General features: G+C 42.9%; 1 protein-coding gene across 2 annotated transcripts in view; it reads left to right on the top strand.

Annotated features, from left to right (window-relative positions):
• The first annotated feature begins 6,371 nt into the window (after nt 1-6,371).
• ANO4 (anoctamin 4) overlaps nt 6,372-16,789 on the top strand; it is a 301,260-nt gene continuing 290,842 nt past the window's right edge. For both annotated transcript variants that reach the window (XM_054696103.1, XM_054696102.1), the window contains exon 1: nt 6,372-6,429. In XM_054696103.1, coding sequence (XP_054552078.1) covers nt 6,408-6,429 — 22 coding nt within the window. In that variant the 5' untranslated portion in view covers nt 6,372-6,407. The remainder of the gene's footprint in view (nt 6,430-16,789) is intronic.

Here is a 16,789-nt window from a genome sequence, read left to right as displayed (position 1 = left end):
TATGTTCTGCTAAATGTCAGTTTGGCACATATGGATCATCCCATTATGTTCGTTGCTCACTTATTATCTTAGTAAAGAATTGGAAAGCAAAGATTAATTTGCTCTATGGGAATTCAGTAGTTTGGATAGGTAAGAATGGGGAAAGCAGACCTGATACAATAGGTAATAAATAGGCACTGTCCCCAGACTCCTGTGATCAGCATCTTGGTTCTCTTGGACACCTTCACAAGCCAAAGAAAAAAGCCTGGCATGTCTGGGACCCTGTGTCATTGATGGTGGTTCAATATTTTGAATATTATGCATATCACTTCTTGGTGAAAAGAATGGAAAGCAATTACTACTTGTTTAGCATTCTAGAGGGAATTCCAGAGAACTGGGACTTAATAGTAATCATGGTTAACATCTATTGAGAACTGTTGTAAAGGCTTTATACGTAGTAACTCATTCCACACCCTCAACAATCCTGTGTTGCAGATGTTATTGCTATCACTGCTTTGCAGATGAGGAACTGAGATCCAGGTTATATACCCAAGGTCACACACCTAGTAAGTCATGGATTTTGGGATTTGAACTCAGGCAGATCCCAGAATCAGTCCTTTTCTTTGTCTCCTCTTGGCTTTGAACATCCCTGAATCTCAAAGCAATAAACTCAGTTAAAAACCCTTGGCTCCTGCCATGTAGAGTGCAAAGCACTATTGGAGAATAAATAAAAATAAGACCTAAATCTTGTATTTGCATAGCTTATTATCTAGGGAATCTACTCAAGCCCCTCCTTTCCTGTTTTGGATAATACAAGTCCACACGATCCCTTTCCATACCAGAGAGATCATTTAAAGAGCAAACTCTGGAGGAAATATTTGGTGTATAAGGTCTCCATTGCAGATCAGAAAGGCAGTATTCTAGGCAGTATTCTAGTATCCTAGGTTGCTTTCTAGGGCATAGAAAATAATTTTAATGATAGAAATTTTTGCTTTTTACATTGAGATGAATGTTTATTGTGAATATGAATTCAGAATAAGGTGGATCAACTTGAGCCCCATCCAAGTGGCTCTAAATATAAAAATATTGGGACTTTTAGGATGAGACATATGTTTGTTTTCAGAAAACAATCATGTCATTTAATAATATAATAACGTAAAGCATATTAAATGTAAGTATGATTGGATCCTGTCAATATTTTTCTCTGTCTTCATACACAGTATTAATAACAAGGCAATGTCTCCCCAAAACCGATTTATTCTAAATTCAGTTAAATTGCCATAAGAATAATTTTGTGTGTGATATGTTATAAAAGGTATTCAGACAAGGACAGAATGCAGTAGCTATCGCCAAATACATGTTACAGCTGAAAGTTTTTTGAAAAAGAGAAATTTTCATGACACTTGAGAAATGGAGACCAGGAAGCCAGAGCTAGAATAATCTGTTCTTTTCCTTGAGATAAGAGCTCATCGCTCATGTCTACTTCTGCAATTTGTTTCAACTGGTTGGCCCTTAATGTGCCCAAGAAAATCTCAGGTAGTTGTTTCTCTACCCTTAGTGACTTTCAGGACAGCTTACCTATTTTTTCTTAAGGACAAAAGTGTACATAAAATGGTTGGTTAAAAATTAAGGTAATGCTGCTTTGTAACATTATATGTTTCAGGCGTGCATTATTGAGGATCAATATGTATATATACCACATTAAGTTTATTGCTGAAAGTGCAATTCTATCCTTGAAAAAATGGTATTTTAAATAGAAAATTGAGAATATAAAGCAATCAGATGGTTTTTGTATATTTAAAAACATTTGGAAGTAGGATCTCATGCACTCTGGAGTCTGGTTTCAAATCGTGGACCTATCTCTTACTAACAGTTAATGAGTCACTCAGTTTCCCTAACTGTCAAATGCTGCTAAGGATAGTATTTATGTCTTAATATTAAGACTACATATATATTACTACACATAAATATGTAGTATTTTATAAGTATGTGCCTTGTATATATAAAGAATGAATATAATCATATTTATATATTCATATAAATATACATCTTTATTTTTATTCTTAATATAGATGTCCTAATATAGCATGAACTGTCCTAATATTTATATGTACATATCCATAGCTACACAATAAACTTTAGCTATATTTATTATTATAAATGTACCAAATATTATAGAAATGTGTTATACACTTAAAGTCCCAAAATATGAACTTGCTATATCTGCTTCTTTGACATCTGAAGTTATTGTTTTTGTTTTTTTTTTAAAGATTTATTTATTTATTTATACAAGCACTGGGTACAGTCAGAAGCGCGGGAGGGTGAGAGAATTCACCAGAGCCAGAGCGGGGAGCAGAACAGGCAGAAGGACCGAAGTACACTGCTGAGGGGAGCAGCGGGTGGCAGGAGAGGTCTGCGCGCCATGTGGGACCCTCCTCCAGTGGCTGGGGATCGAACTGGCGCTGCAGAGGCTGCGGGCAGCTTCGCAACCCAGTACTCAACCACTGCACCACCGGGGAGGCCCTGAAGTTATTGTTTTTTTTCCCCAGAAATATAATTTGAAGGCTTAATAACATTTCCATTTAAAAACCCTACATTTAACTGTGCATTAATTTGAATTTACTTAATTTTGAAAAACAAAGGTCATTTCATTTTATCTATATATTTTTCAAGTGTAATAAATTAGAGCATGAATTCCAGGGTCCATTATTACTATAGCAAAGCATCTAATATGTAGCTGTAATGCTCCATCTTTGTAGCTGGTTTTCATTAAAGGTTGCATTTTTGAATGTGAAATGTTTGACATACCATTAATTTTTAATTAATGGCAGCCTATTGAATAGGTAAGCCTATTGAATCAGGCTTACCACAAAAAAATCTGATGGAAGTTATTGATCTCCCCACCCCCGGAAAAAAAACGTATAGACATACCCCATTTTGAATGTAATTTTCAGGGCTTGAGAACCTCACAAAGCTCACCCATGGACCCTTTCCTGGTATCTCCAGTCCCAGGAAGAGTTTCATGGATTCCAGAATAAGAACCCCCCCACCCCGCCTTTTTTGTGCTTTAACTGACTAGATATTACAGTTCAAACACAGTTCTCTGGTTTGATCAACGTGTGTTGTAAAATGGTTTCCATGCACTTGTCTTCTTGAGTGAGGAAGATAGTTGAAACGTATACAATAAACCCATCCATGGCTCAGATCCCCTAGGCATCGACCCCTTGCCAGGACTACCTAAATCAAACATTTTTTTCTTCTCACAGTGATTCATTCAACTGATATTTATTGAATATTTAATACTGGCAATAATGTGCTAAACTATAAGGCATGGCTACTACTTTTCGATGGGGAGATGCATGGGTAAACAGAGAAATTACAACACTGATGTGAGAAAATGCTATAATAAAAAGATTGTAAACATTCCGGGAATACAGAAGAGGTAGTTGAGTAGCAGGAAATATTTTGATGGGTCAAGAGCAGCTATATTTTAAAATGTTTAACTTGTTAAGTTTTTGAGAATTTTAATGGATCAAATTCTAAGTCAAATGGATTGTGGGCAAATGAAAACTAAATAACTTTTCAAGTGCAATAGTTTTAAAGTATCAAATGCAATATAATGTTCAGGGCAGTTAACAGTAAGTCATATAGTTCAAGTTCAGAGCATGCTGAAAAGAAAGAGAATGAGTTTTCCCTCAATCTATCATCTGAGGGAAAAAATGTTTTCTGGGAAGATTTAGAACACAACTTTCATCAAGGTTGTGACAGTTCATATTTTACTCCTGAAAACATGACAAATGAATAAAATATAAGAAAATTTGAACGACAAGCTTGTCTTTGAGAAATTTTATGGGCAACACCACAAATCCTGGACCTCATCTTTCAAATGTCATTTCCTTGGAGAATTTGTCCGTGAATCCTGCAAAGCCAGAAGAACTTGCTCACAGTAGGTCTTCTTTAACCCTCTGTGCTTCATCACACCACCACAGTTCTCTGCTGGCTTTTGTTTCTCTGGAGAATGTCTGGACACAGGGAGGCTGCTAAAGATTTCAGTGTCATCTGATCCTGTAAGCCGGGAAGTAACCAGAAGCTTCTAGCAACCTGACAATGATGGGATGTCCATTAATTTCTCAACCAAGAGACCCAGTATTCTCAATCTTAATTATTGGGGGGATTGAACATTTCAAGGACTCGGAGTGCTATGATGTCGGCAGAAGTTCAGGTGGCCTTAAGAGAGGTTAATTAATTACACTATGTTTTAGTTCCTGCTAATTAGAAAGAGCTGCCAAGAATTAAAGTGCAATTTATAACTCATTTTGATTGTCCTTCCTCATGACCCTACCTCAGCTAAAACATGGAGGTAAAGGGAGGAGACAGAGCTCAGCAGAAGATAACAGGCCCAGAGAAGAATCAGGTCCAGGGGAAGACACTCAAGGAGCTCCAGAGAAGAAACAGGTTGACCTCTAGCTCCCCCCTCCCCCAGGGTGCTGGGGAGCTGGGAGTGGGGTGGAAGTGTGTGTGTGTGTGGGGGGGATGCACAGAGTAGGGAGCCTGCAGAGGATGTGGAGGGGGTTTGGGATGCATTGGGGGAGGCAGGCTGCAGCTCAGCTGGCACCTGGTTTTGATCAGCACCCCTCCCCCCCCACACACATATCCTGGAGCTGGTGGTGGTTTCCAAAGAACTCAGTATTGGGTGGGTGGGAGGGGGGAGTTTGTGGGGTGGCTTGTGGGGACTGTGAGATTGCAGAGATCTAAGGAGGAGAGGCGATGGGGGGAGGGGGAGACGCCAGGAGGCAAGCTCAGAGCAGGAAGCAAAGTCCAAGACAGAGCCTCACAAAGCCTCAGGAGGATGCTACTGTCCTGTCCCACCTGGTCCCAGCTACCATCCTTGAGACTGGCACAGTAGCAACAACGGTTACCGCCACTTTACTGTTGGGCAACTTGGAGGCTCAGAGAGGGTGTCTGCGCTCAGGATCACCCGCTGGGCCTTGGCTGCCCGCGTGGGAATGAACTGATCGCGCTTCCTCCCAAGCCCTGGAGGGACCCGCGCTCCTCCTCCGGCTGCGCTAGTCGCAAAGTTTCTACCTTGAGAGCCTGAAGAGCAGGAGAGCGCGCGGGAGGGGAAGCGAAGGTCGCGGGGCAAAAAGCTGACTGCAGGTTTAGGTGGGCGGGTGCTCAGGGGCTGGAGCGCTCCGGGAGGCTCCGAGGAATCGCTGGGTTTTGACTCCACCTGAGTTCTTTGCCTTCCCTGTGCCTTCACCCGACTTGGCACAATCCAAACGGCCTTGACTTCAACACCCCACTCCCTGGGCCTGGCGTTTTGAGATTCCCTGGTGACCAGGACAGTGAGCCCAGCCCAGGAAGCCCCCAGTGCGCTCACCAACTTGTGGGGACGTTACCCTTGCTTATTGCAAAGCCTCTGCGCGCTGGACGCCCCTTGCTGTTGTAATCCCTCCTTACCAGGGGTGTTAGGGTCTCTCGCTTTTAGGGTCTCTCTCTGCCTCTCCCAAGCCTCATTTCCAGCCCTCCTAGCAGGCTGGGTGGGCTTCTAGGCAGGCCAGCTGAGAGGGGCCCGGACTTTCAGTCATTCAACAACTATTTCTTGAGTCTGTGCCCAGTTCGAGGCGGGGGGGGGGGGGGGGAGGTGACAGTGGTTCAGGGCACAGGTAGCAGCAGCCTCTTCGGGAGACAGACGCGCCAGTAAAGGTGACAGGATGATGTGTTGGGGCAGGTCTAAGTGTTGGAGTCAGACTATCCTTAGTGGCCAACGAGGTCATTAACAATAGTCCTCGGGACAAAGTTGCCTCTGTCCCCTGGGCTTTGGCCTTGGAAGCAAGCCCTTCTCCAGCCCTTCGGCTGGGTGGCAGCCGCGCCCGAGAGTCGCAGGCAACCGGACCCACCCCCTGCGTCCCCAGACGCGCTCGCCAGGGGAACTTCCAGCGGGAGGCTGGGAGAGCTGGAGGCTGTGCGCGCCCGGACCTCCCCGAGCCTTCGCTTGCCAGCGTCACCTCTGCCACCCCCACCCACCCCGAGGGGCGCCCAGCTTGGCGTGGACCCAGCCCGGGTCTTATCCGGCGTCCACTCGGTCGGGCGGCCGCGGCCGTGCGCCCGGGTCCCGCACCTCCCACCACCCCCTCCCGGCGCGCGCCCCACGCTGCAGGTTCAATCCCCGCGGGGACCCGAGCTCAGCGACCCGGCTACGCCTCGCTCCCCGCGCAGTTGCAGCGAGACCCGGGGGCACCCGCGCGCGGCCCCTCTCCCGGGCGCTCGCGGCGGCTAACTGGGCATGCCCAGGAGCAGGGCGGCCGGGCGCCGCGGGAGCCAAGCGCATGCACTCGCCGGGCCAGGCGCCGGCCGTCCAGGGGCGCGGCGCGCAGCCTGCGCCTCTCGCCGACGCCCTGGCCAGCTTGGGCGGATCGCGGGCCAGGATGGCCTCCCTCACTGCGTACGGTACGGGGGGCCGTCGCGGGCTGCCGGGCGCTGGGGCGCGGGGGGGGGGGCCCGGAGCCGTCCGAGCACCCCGAGAAACTTTGGGGTTTGGCTCCGGGAGGGTCTGAAAGGGAGGGAGCCGGTTGCAGCGCATGCCGGGCTGGAGGTCTGTGTCGGGGGTGGTCGACGTTCTGCAGGGTTGGAGGTTGCCTGGAAACAGAAGGGGGTGTTTGCCAGAGTCGGTGGAGTGCAGACGCCTAAAATTTGGGAGGTGTCTGGGAGCTTCGGGACTCCAGAAAAATTCCACTGGGTTCAGACCACCGAGGGGAAGGGATGTTAAATGCTTTTCTAGTGGTGCCAGGTTTGGAGTTAGGTCGGCCATCAGTCAGCGCTTATCTTGTCCCTGACTGACCTTGGGCAAGTTATTTAAACTTTTCTGTTCTTGCATTTTTCCATCTGTAAATCAGAGAGGAGATCATCTCTCTGACAGATGCTAGGAGGTTAAAATAATATGCACCAAAATATGTTTTTAGTGCACCAACAAATCGGCTTGGAAATAAAAGTTCCCTGGAAATTGGAGGCATTATAGCCCCGTCCTTTTTGCTTTTGGTTAAAGAAAGAAGTATTTATTATTGTGATTGTTTTTCAAGGCACTGCACAATTCTGAAGGGAAAAAAAAAAATCACAGTGAAGGTTTCAGACTCAGCTAGAAATCTAGCGTGTGGGGGAAGCCAACAAGGGTTTTTTATCAACATTCCTGCTTGTGTGGAAAAAGCAATTCTTTTTAATCCTTTGTCAGAGATGCTGCTGAGACTGGGTTGTAGGAGGCAGGAACTCAAGTGGGGCCCCTCTCCCTCCCCCCTGACTTGCCTTCAGTTGCTGTGATAGCATCTAGTTTTGGTCTTTTAAATGGGAAGGTAGTGAGCAATTCTGGGGACTGTCTGCAGGGACATTTCCAAGCCTGGGGTTGGTGGGAGGGAAATTGCTGCTCCTTGGCCTGAGTCTTCATTCTCCAGGCCAGTGATGTCCCCTTCTCATCTTCCCAAGGTTAAAGGGGTTGGTCTCTCGATTGGGATTTAAACTGTATAAACCAATCACTCAGGTGGCTCTGAGGGCTTGCAGGGGATGCTTGGAAGTGCTAAATTGCAAGCAAATTACAAATTATATACTAGTGGCCTATTTTTCTTTTTTTTTTTTTTTTATTCAGAGCACTGGGATGTGAGTTGTTCTTGCTCCTCCTGCACATTTAACATGTGACGCTGTGCTGCCTTTCCTTGGGCTCCCACCTGGGGATAATTCACCATACCTGTGGTGTGTAAGGCATATTCATTGGTAAAAATCTACCTGTACACTTCTTTCTAGCAGAAGAATTAACTTCTGACTTTTATATCTTGGTAGATCTCATGCTACCCCGTGGATACTCTCAGTAATAGGTTCCCATGATAATCAGTTCTATAAATTTCTACAAGCCTTAAAAGCTTAATTGGACACCCAGGTAGAGAAAATGAAGTCAGAACTGTAATGATATCTGAAAAGCAAGTGTATTTTTTAGTAATTAAAGGATAAGGGTGGCAGATCATTTTATGGCAACTACAGATGACACAGGTTTCTCTCTAGAGCCTTAAAGGGAACAGAAACAGATATAAATAAATATATTAGAATTTGTGCTATTTAAAATATATTCTTATCACACTCCATTCTCTTCCTCCCCCATCCCTAAATGGCCACGGAGCGCTCGCTTATCCTTTGGTCTGAAGCCATGAGACACAAGACATGACAGGATAAGTTAGCCCATGAGGGTTTTCAGCCTACTGAGTGAATTAAAGAAAAACAAATTTGAGTGCATTCAATATATTCTCTGCCCACTGCATGCTGTTGAGGCTGTTATCTGATGAGCGCTGGGTCCTTCCACAAATCATAGCCCTGAAAACTAAATGGCTTTAAAAAATGTCCCCTTGGGCCTCCCCAGTGGCGCAGTGGTTGAGCGCTGGGTTGCGAAGCTGCCCGCAGCCTCTGCAGTGCCGGTTCGATCCCTGGCTGCTCCCCGGACACTGGAGGAGGGTCCCATATGGCGCACAGACCTCTCCTGCCGCCCGCTGCTCCCCTCAGCAGTGTACTTCGGTCCTTCTGCCTGCTCTGCTCCCTGCTCTGGCTCTGGTGAATTCTCTCACCCTCCGGTGCTTCTGACTGTACCCAGTGCATGTATAAATAAATAAATAAATCTTAAAAAAATTTAAAAAAAAAAAGAAAGCCACACTCAAGCATTTAAAAAAAAAAAAATGTCCCCTTTCTGTTTTGTTAGCTTTCAGTTTAGATATCATGTTGGGGAGCACCTAAGTTTTGTGGCTGGAATTTAGAGGGTTCAGTTTTTATATTCATCCGACTGATTTAATAAATACCTCAGTTCTATCTTTAGCACAAGGGCTGCCACAGAATACACAGCTATACTGTGGACTGTGTGCTTTAAGTTCCCAAGAAGAGAAATTGGCTTATGTATGCATTTTATTAGCAGCAACCTCCAGTAAACCTCATTAACTTCCATCTTAATATGCATTTTTGATCCTGTATTGGAACTTGCTCTTTCTGTATTTTAGCATACATCAGCCATCAAGACCCATATATCTTAGACCTGTGAAATGAGATCAAAGTGATCAAAAACTGTAATACGCTCCCTAATAAACATATATGTTCAGTGGATGATGCAGATTTACAATGCTGGATTGTGATGTTGCTCCACTCATTTTTCTTTTCTTGTCCTTTAAATGGTTTAGGTTCCTAACTGCTTTTAGCTCATTACATAACCATGTGCATGAGACCAAGAATGGGTGACAAGTCTCTTTTAGAGGGAAAAAACTGGGATTTGATTTGTTCCCGGCCATACACAGGGGCTTTGTCCCAGGGGCTTTGTCCCAGCTGAACCTGAAGGATACTGTTGTTGGACCTGACTGTCTGGCATGGAGCTGTCAGCTAGAATTTGAGGGGCCTTACTGAGGGGCCTCGAAGCTCATAGAGCACAGTGGAGACTGTTTTATATGGAGAAAACTTCCCTGAGGAAATATCTGAGGACAGGCTTAGATGAAGGAGAGGAGTGAATCATTTAATTTTGTGGGTAAAGAACATTCCTGACAAAGAAAATAGCAAGTGAAAAGACCCTGGGGTAGAAATGAGCTTATCACCTTCAAGGTCAGCTACCCCTCCTATGGCAGAAACTTCCATTTCCCTTCTGCTCAATGTTTTTTTTCCCCCCCCTGTGATTTTTTTTTCCATCAGAATTGTGTAAGACAAGAGGGCCATACAGTCAGAGCTAGTATTGTTCTTGTGACTATTCTGTCCTTATTTTCCTCCTACCTTTTAAGTTGCTTCTTCTCTATGAACTCCCATGTTTGCCTGGGTTTTGTCCTCTTTACGGTCTGATTCTCATCCACGTGGATGCCATTGATTATAAACCTGTTCTACACAGTGGTCCCAAGTCTACCTTATTGGGAGACCCATAAACTGTGCTGAGGTGCTGAGGTGTTGTGAGTAAAGTGTCAGGTATTCTGGGGCACAAACATGAATAATGGCTCTTAGTGAGAATAAGCTCAATTGACTAGCACATCGACCTTTAAGGAATTAGTCCAGTGTTAGCCCCACATTCTGTCCAAGAATGAGCAGGGAGTTCAAGTGCAGGTTTAGAGAGGTTGGCTCTCTAGAACCTGGTGCCGGAGGGTAGTTAGGAAGAAGTAGAAAGTGCGCGGATATATAGATGTGTGTGTGGGTGATTTCAGGCAGATGGCATGGCTTCAGCAAAGAAAGGCAATAGATGATAAGAAGTTCAGGAGTTCGGGCTGGAAGGGGGTATGGGAGAGGGCTAGAGGGCTCTGAGGCTAACCTCACCTTTGTTCTGGTGACTCCTGATTAGAAATCAGCACTCAGAACTTTTTTCTGTGTGCTGCATTTGTAGCAAGCTACCTGCTAAACTTCTCTACCTGCCTATTCCTACCTGTGTCCAAGACAGAATTCCTGCTTCCTATAGAAAAACTCCAGCAGCTGAGCTCAAACTGTGCTGGATGCTAGTCTGGACCCAGGAGTACCAGGATGAACGCAATCTCACTGTCAGCTAGAGGAGACAGACTCCTAAATTGAGAACTATAATGCAGCATTGAAGGGAGCAGCTGGAAGAAGTGAGGGGTAGGTCAGATGCAGTCCCTGGAGGGGGTGATGTGAAAGGCTGATTGGGAGATGGGGGATGTTCTAGAGAGGGTCAACAGCGTGAAACCATCATCAGAACTGATTAACTGTGACTTTGGGCAGTTTACTTCCTGTGCCTCAGTTTTCTGATCTATAAAATGGGCTCACTAGGAGGCTTACATGCACTAGTACTTGTAAAGGACATAGGAGGAGTACCTGTTCAGGAGCTCAGTAAGCATGAGCTATTACTATCCTATCAACTGCCTCTCCCAGCCAATACCCTCTCCATCCCAAGTCCTGTACTTTTTTCTTCTTTAATGCCGTTCTATTTTCTTTCATCCCTGCTCTTATGCTGGTCTCGTTGAGTCCACTCTTACTGCTCACTTTGACTGTGGTCTCAGCCGCCCCATCTGGGCTCCCAGATACAAATATGATGCCTTCTCAGGCATCTGGAGCCTCGTCCATGCATGAAACACTCTTCCTCCTGCCCCCACCCTTCCCATCTGACAAGGGACCCCCCCCCAGGCTAAACCTCTCCCCAACAGCTCTTCATTTTGTACTGTCAGGAGCGCTGCCCTCTTTGGTTGCATCCCAAAGGGGAAATACTGTATCTTTTATCTGTGTTGTCCTGGTGCCTGGCACCTAGTAGGACACCAATACTTGGCTGGCTGACTTAGTGAAGGACGGAATGGACTATAACAGGGGACAGCATATCACACCCCAGTTTTAAAACCCCATTTTTCTATAGCAAATAACAAGCAAAATCCTTTTACCCTTCAGTAAAGAGGACCAATCAAAATAGCCAGTGATTCCACACTCTGTAGTAAAATCAGATGTACGCTGAGGAGGGGAACTCCTGCTCCCACAGATGCAGTCCAGGGAGCTCTCTGATGACTTGCTTTGTTTTTGTCGCCACCACCTGGTGTACTTGTTATTATGCAAACCAGACTCTCCTAGTCAAGATTGATTAGGATCCTTTTTATTAAGAAGCTGTAGCAAAGCATCCATCGATTATTCTTTGACCTTTGGGCCTTCACATTTTGGAAGTTTCTTTCTGGGGTAAAATGAAATTAAAATTATATTTTGATTCTGTGATGAAGCATTTGAATCTTTCCCTTTAAAACATTATGTTCTTGGTAATAGCCATATGGATTTTTTCAGCTAGAAAGTAGTCTTAGACAAACAGACCACAACTACCAAAGAAGTTTCTAGATCTAACCACTCAACATGTTTTGTGAGTGCTCTGCTGGGTGTCAGGCACAGTTGTAAACCTCAGAAAGTACAAACAAAATTTTTTTAAAAAATGCCTGTTTTCATGGATCTCACCATCTGGAAAAGATGACAATAGAACTTGGAATTTTTAACACTGAATCTCATAGGTACAAGTAGAAAGGGAAGGCTTTTCTCCACGTAGGGTTCAAGAAAGGCTTTAGGCACCATGGAGACTAGATGGATAAAGGCTGGCCTAGCCCTCCAGCTTGGCTCTCCCCGAGGTGCAGGAGGGGCCAGGGAGGCTGTCACTACTAAAACTAGCACCTGCCTCCCTGGTCTCCTAGTGCTGTTGCCAAGATCACACAAAAGAGCAAATGCAAAACTTATTCTGGAAATCTAGAAAGCCCTGTAGCAGTATAATTTACAGCACTATGATGTGTTAATTGTCCTTATTGTTATAATAAAGACTAATGTTTTTGTAGAAAAGCTCTGTTGAGTGGAAACACACTTCCTGCACTTTGGGTGGTCAGCAGCTTGGAGACCCTCCCTAAGCATCAGTTCCTGCCTGGGCTAGATGGGGTCTGCAGTGTGTGGTTGGCCCTCAGTGTTTCTTGAATCGACGAATTTAACTCACGATATAAAAGAGGAAGTTGAGGCCCTGGAAGGTATTTGGTGACCAGATAAAGGTTACACAGTTGGGAGGGAAAGGTTGGCCTTGAGTATTAACCTTTCAAGAAGCCTATAAAATACATAGCAAGCATGGAATAAGTCATACCAGTATTTCCAAGGAAGACATATATGCATACGTGCACACACACCTGTATGCGTACCACTATGTATTTTTTATTAGTAGGTTCTCAATCTTCTTATGCATAAATTTTAAGTTATTAAAGCAATCAGATAGGAGGCAATTGTAGCTCTCTCCACATAATAAATATGTATTTTTATGTATTTAAATTAAATGGTATTTCCAGTACACTAGTGTGGACAGTGGTTAAAGAAATCCTGTGGTGAATTTTTTTGTAACATCAATAGTTATGTATTATTTATCTGTTTGGCAAATTCTTGAGTTTCACCTATGTGGTTAAGCAGATTTGTAACATGGCTTTAAGGGTTTAGTGAAAGTATTTTTTTTTTCTTTTTTAAATTTGTCCTTCCTTTCTTCTGGGAGAGATGTGTTGCCAGGCTTGATGGATTCTGGATTTCGGGGGAGTCCTGAGATCCTGAGCTTTGGCACCAACTGGAAATCTATGAGGAATGTGGCTGTCAATTATCTCTCAATAAAACTGAAAAGAAAAAAAAGCATAATTCCAGGCCCACCCCAGAGCTACTAAATCAAGATCTTCATTTTGATAAGATGCCCACAAGATTCACAGTTCCAAATTTTCTTTGTTTTTATTAACTGTTTCTTTGCTCCATTTGTTACAGCTCCCTCTCTGATGGGGGACTTGTCAGTTTCTGCCCCTCCTATTAATTTCTTGCTTCATACATTTTGAGGTTATTTATTTGGAGCATCCAGATGTCACATTTTTTGTCTTCCCAAATCTTTTTACATTTTTTTAAAGCCTCTTTATCCTTAATAATGCTTTTTGTCTTCCAGCCTTTTTTCATCTCCATATAACATAGCTTCCTAGCTTTATTTTGGTTAGTATGACTTGCTCTGTCATCTCTCTTACTTTCAACTTTTCTGTGTCCTTATGTTTTAGGTGTTTCTCTTACAATAAACAGCATTTAGTTGATTTTTATCTTTTTTAGAAATCCATCTCACTATTTCTTAAATAGAAAATTTAGACCACTTACATGTGTTCTTATTACTAATACATGTGTACCATTTCAGGCCCATTTGTTTTCATTTTCTGTTTTCCTTTGCTTTTATTATCATTTATTTGTTTTTTCTCTATTTATTTTTTCTCAGTTGAATTTCCTTGTCAAATCCCCTCTCCCAGTCTTTCCCATTAGTCTCTCACTCCCTTTAACACAATTGGCTGGTTTGGCAATAAAGTCTATTTCTGTTCTTTTACTAATTACTCTTTTGCTTTTACTTAAATCGTAACAAATCCCACACTTGTGAGTTACATTTTGTGGAACTAACACAAAATTTAATTTTTTTTTTTTAGCAAAGACTGTCTGGTTTAATATGTTTGACACCCTCCATACTTCCTATTAGAAGAATGGGTGGTAAAATACTCTTATCATATTGCAAATTTGGGGTATTTTATTTACACAGTTATTTCTAACAAGATAAAATAATCTAAAGCAGGATGTGTATGATCTTATTCTCAGCATACAAAAAGAAAATTGCATATGGGTCTTATAGACTCTGAGTGGATAAGAATTCAGTATTTCATTTAAAAAAACTTTTTTTTTTAATTGCAGTAACATTGCTTTACATTGTTGTTTGTATTTTGGAAGTATGGATCCCCTGGGGGTGATCTTGTCATAGCACTCACACCACCAAAGCACCCATAATCCTCCACAGTAGTCCACTGTGCTCTATTCCCATTTTGTGCTTTCTCTTCCTTCCCCACTCACTTTCTGAATGTCTCAGTTTATTTGTCAGCTTTTGAGGGCTATTTTTTGAGTTGGTTTTATCTGCCCCTTCGTCTGGTTTTTCTATATTCCACATGTGACACCATCCACTATTTGTCTTTTTCCTTCTGACTTATTTTGCATAGCATAAATTTCTGACTCCATCCATGTTGCTTCTAATGGCACTGGATTTATCATTTTTGATGGCCAAATAGTATTCCATTGTGTATGCCTACCACATGTCTGTTTTGGGTTTTTCCCACAGCTTGGCTATGTAAAAAGTGCTGCAATGAACATGGGAGTGCAAGTTTGCCTTCGAATTATTATATTTGCTAACATGAAATGTAATGTTCACTGGTACCCTGAACAGACCTTTGATTTTGATTTAGTATTTTAATTCTTCTTTAAAAAACTCCCAAATCAGACATCATAATGATCATTTTCTATTGACAGACTTTGTTTAGAGTTGCCTGCTTATTTACTCACATCCTATAGTCCTTGGAAAGATGTAAGCAGACTGATGTCTTCTTTTTCTACCGTGGTGAAGATGAAAGCTGCTTTTAGAAGCTTGGCTATTGAGACAGGCCTGATTTTGTTCTGAGATCATACCAGTTATGAATTGACCCAAAATAATTTGAGACAAAATGCATATGTTCATTTTGAAAGCAGAGTTCCCATGATAACATCCATCTCGTTCTCTGCAGAACCAGTGTCACAGATGTCACCAGATACAGGAGGAATCCACTTAACTCTATTGAGCACCAATTGGTCCTCCTTCTATCTTTGGTTCTGTTTGCAAATATTTGTCCAGTGGAAGACAACCTGGATATTCATTCCTACTTTGTGACTTTCCATAAGTCTGTATCTGGACTACTTCCCTAATTTTTGAGTATCCCTGAATTTCATCTGTGTCATGGGGTAATCACATCTACCTTAAAAGAGATTTTTTGGAAAAGATTTTATTTATTTTTGCATGGAAGAACTGGAGCACAAGCCAGAGGTATGGGGGTGGGGGTGAGAGGAGTTGCCAGAGAGAGAGAGGGGAGCAGGACAGGTGAATCTACTGAAATACACTGCTGAGGGGAGCTGCGGGCAAGACAAGAAAGGTCTGCTGTGTCATACCTTGGTCAGCTCCCTGGCTGGGGATGTGGCTCCAGACTTCGGCCTTTGCAGTGATAGCACTGCGACTTAACCCCTAGGCCACCAGGGAGGCCCTCTTAAAAGAGATGTTTTGAAGTTTAAATGCCATCAAGGATGTCAATGAAATAATATTTAGCGTAGTGTCTGGCAAAGGGCAAGTGTTTGGTTTCAGCATCTCTTTTCTTAAACATTTTACAGAATTTGCATTCCTGCTTTGCTCTGCCATGATTTCTGCCCCGCTATGAAAAAAATTATTGTGAACTGTAATATATATACAGATGCAGGGCTAGGACAAATTTACAATTTCACACAAAATTGTAAGGTGAATCCCATGCGACAAATGTGTAGATCAAGAAGCCGAACCCACCCCTTCTCCCTGTACCTTACACAGTTCAAACAACTTTCATCCTCACCAGATGGAACCACCATGCTGAACTTCAGGCTAATTATTTTGTTGCTTTTTTTAAAAAAAAAAAAAACTGGTCTTTCCATTCATATGCATTCACAAACAATATACTTTAGTTTGTTGTGTGCATTTTCATAAATATCATATATCATTTTGGGAGTTGCTTTTATTCAGCATTATATTTGTGAGATCCAAGCATAATCGTCTGTGTAGTTTTATTCATTTTTCTTCCCTATATAGTATACCATCTCATGGATATATCCTTTTAAACTATAAATTAAAATCACAGCTAACCCAAGTGGCATACTATGTACTGCTTTATAAGGGAGGTGCCTTTATTATTCCCATTGTGCATACAAGGAAAAAGCTGTGTGAAGGTAAAATAATGTGCCTGTGAGTTGGGGGTCTAATCTAATCTAGATAATAATCTAGAGTTAGATAATCTAACTCTAGAACCCACAAGATTATTAATCTCATTCATTGTCTCAAGTTTTTCCACTAGTTACCTGACTTTTTAGTTTAACTGCAGTTGATTCATAAAGGATCACATGGGTATTCAAGCCCTCTTGAAAAGTACAGCATTTTAAATCCCTGTATAGGGGAAGAAAGACTGTCCTTTTTATAGTCATCTGGCGCCATTATTGCCTCAGGTCTTTGTACTTTTGTGCTTTGAGTCTTTATAAAATACAGTCACCAAAATTATGCCCTCCTTCTGGCATTCTGATTTGATACGAATTTCAATAGTTTTATCATTCAAATTTATTCACAGCCTCATCCCAGGCATGCATTCCTAACTCAAGTGTTCTATTTCTTGTGGATTACTTGTTTTTTTTCAGTATGCTTTCTCCTTCACTCCTTTTCTTCTCTCCCCATTTAGAGCATTTCTGCATTGGTGAATCAATCTGTCTCTGTCTCTCTCTCCTC

The sequence above is a fragment of the Talpa occidentalis genome, unplaced genomic scaffold, assembly GCF_014898055.3.
Source record: "Talpa occidentalis isolate TD23 unplaced genomic scaffold, MPIMG_talOcc4v2.1 talOcc4.16, whole genome shotgun sequence".
In the NCBI taxonomy this organism is placed as follows: domain Eukaryota; kingdom Metazoa; phylum Chordata; class Mammalia; order Eulipotyphla; family Talpidae; genus Talpa; species Talpa occidentalis.
This window is presented reverse-complemented; position numbering and strand designations above follow the sequence as displayed.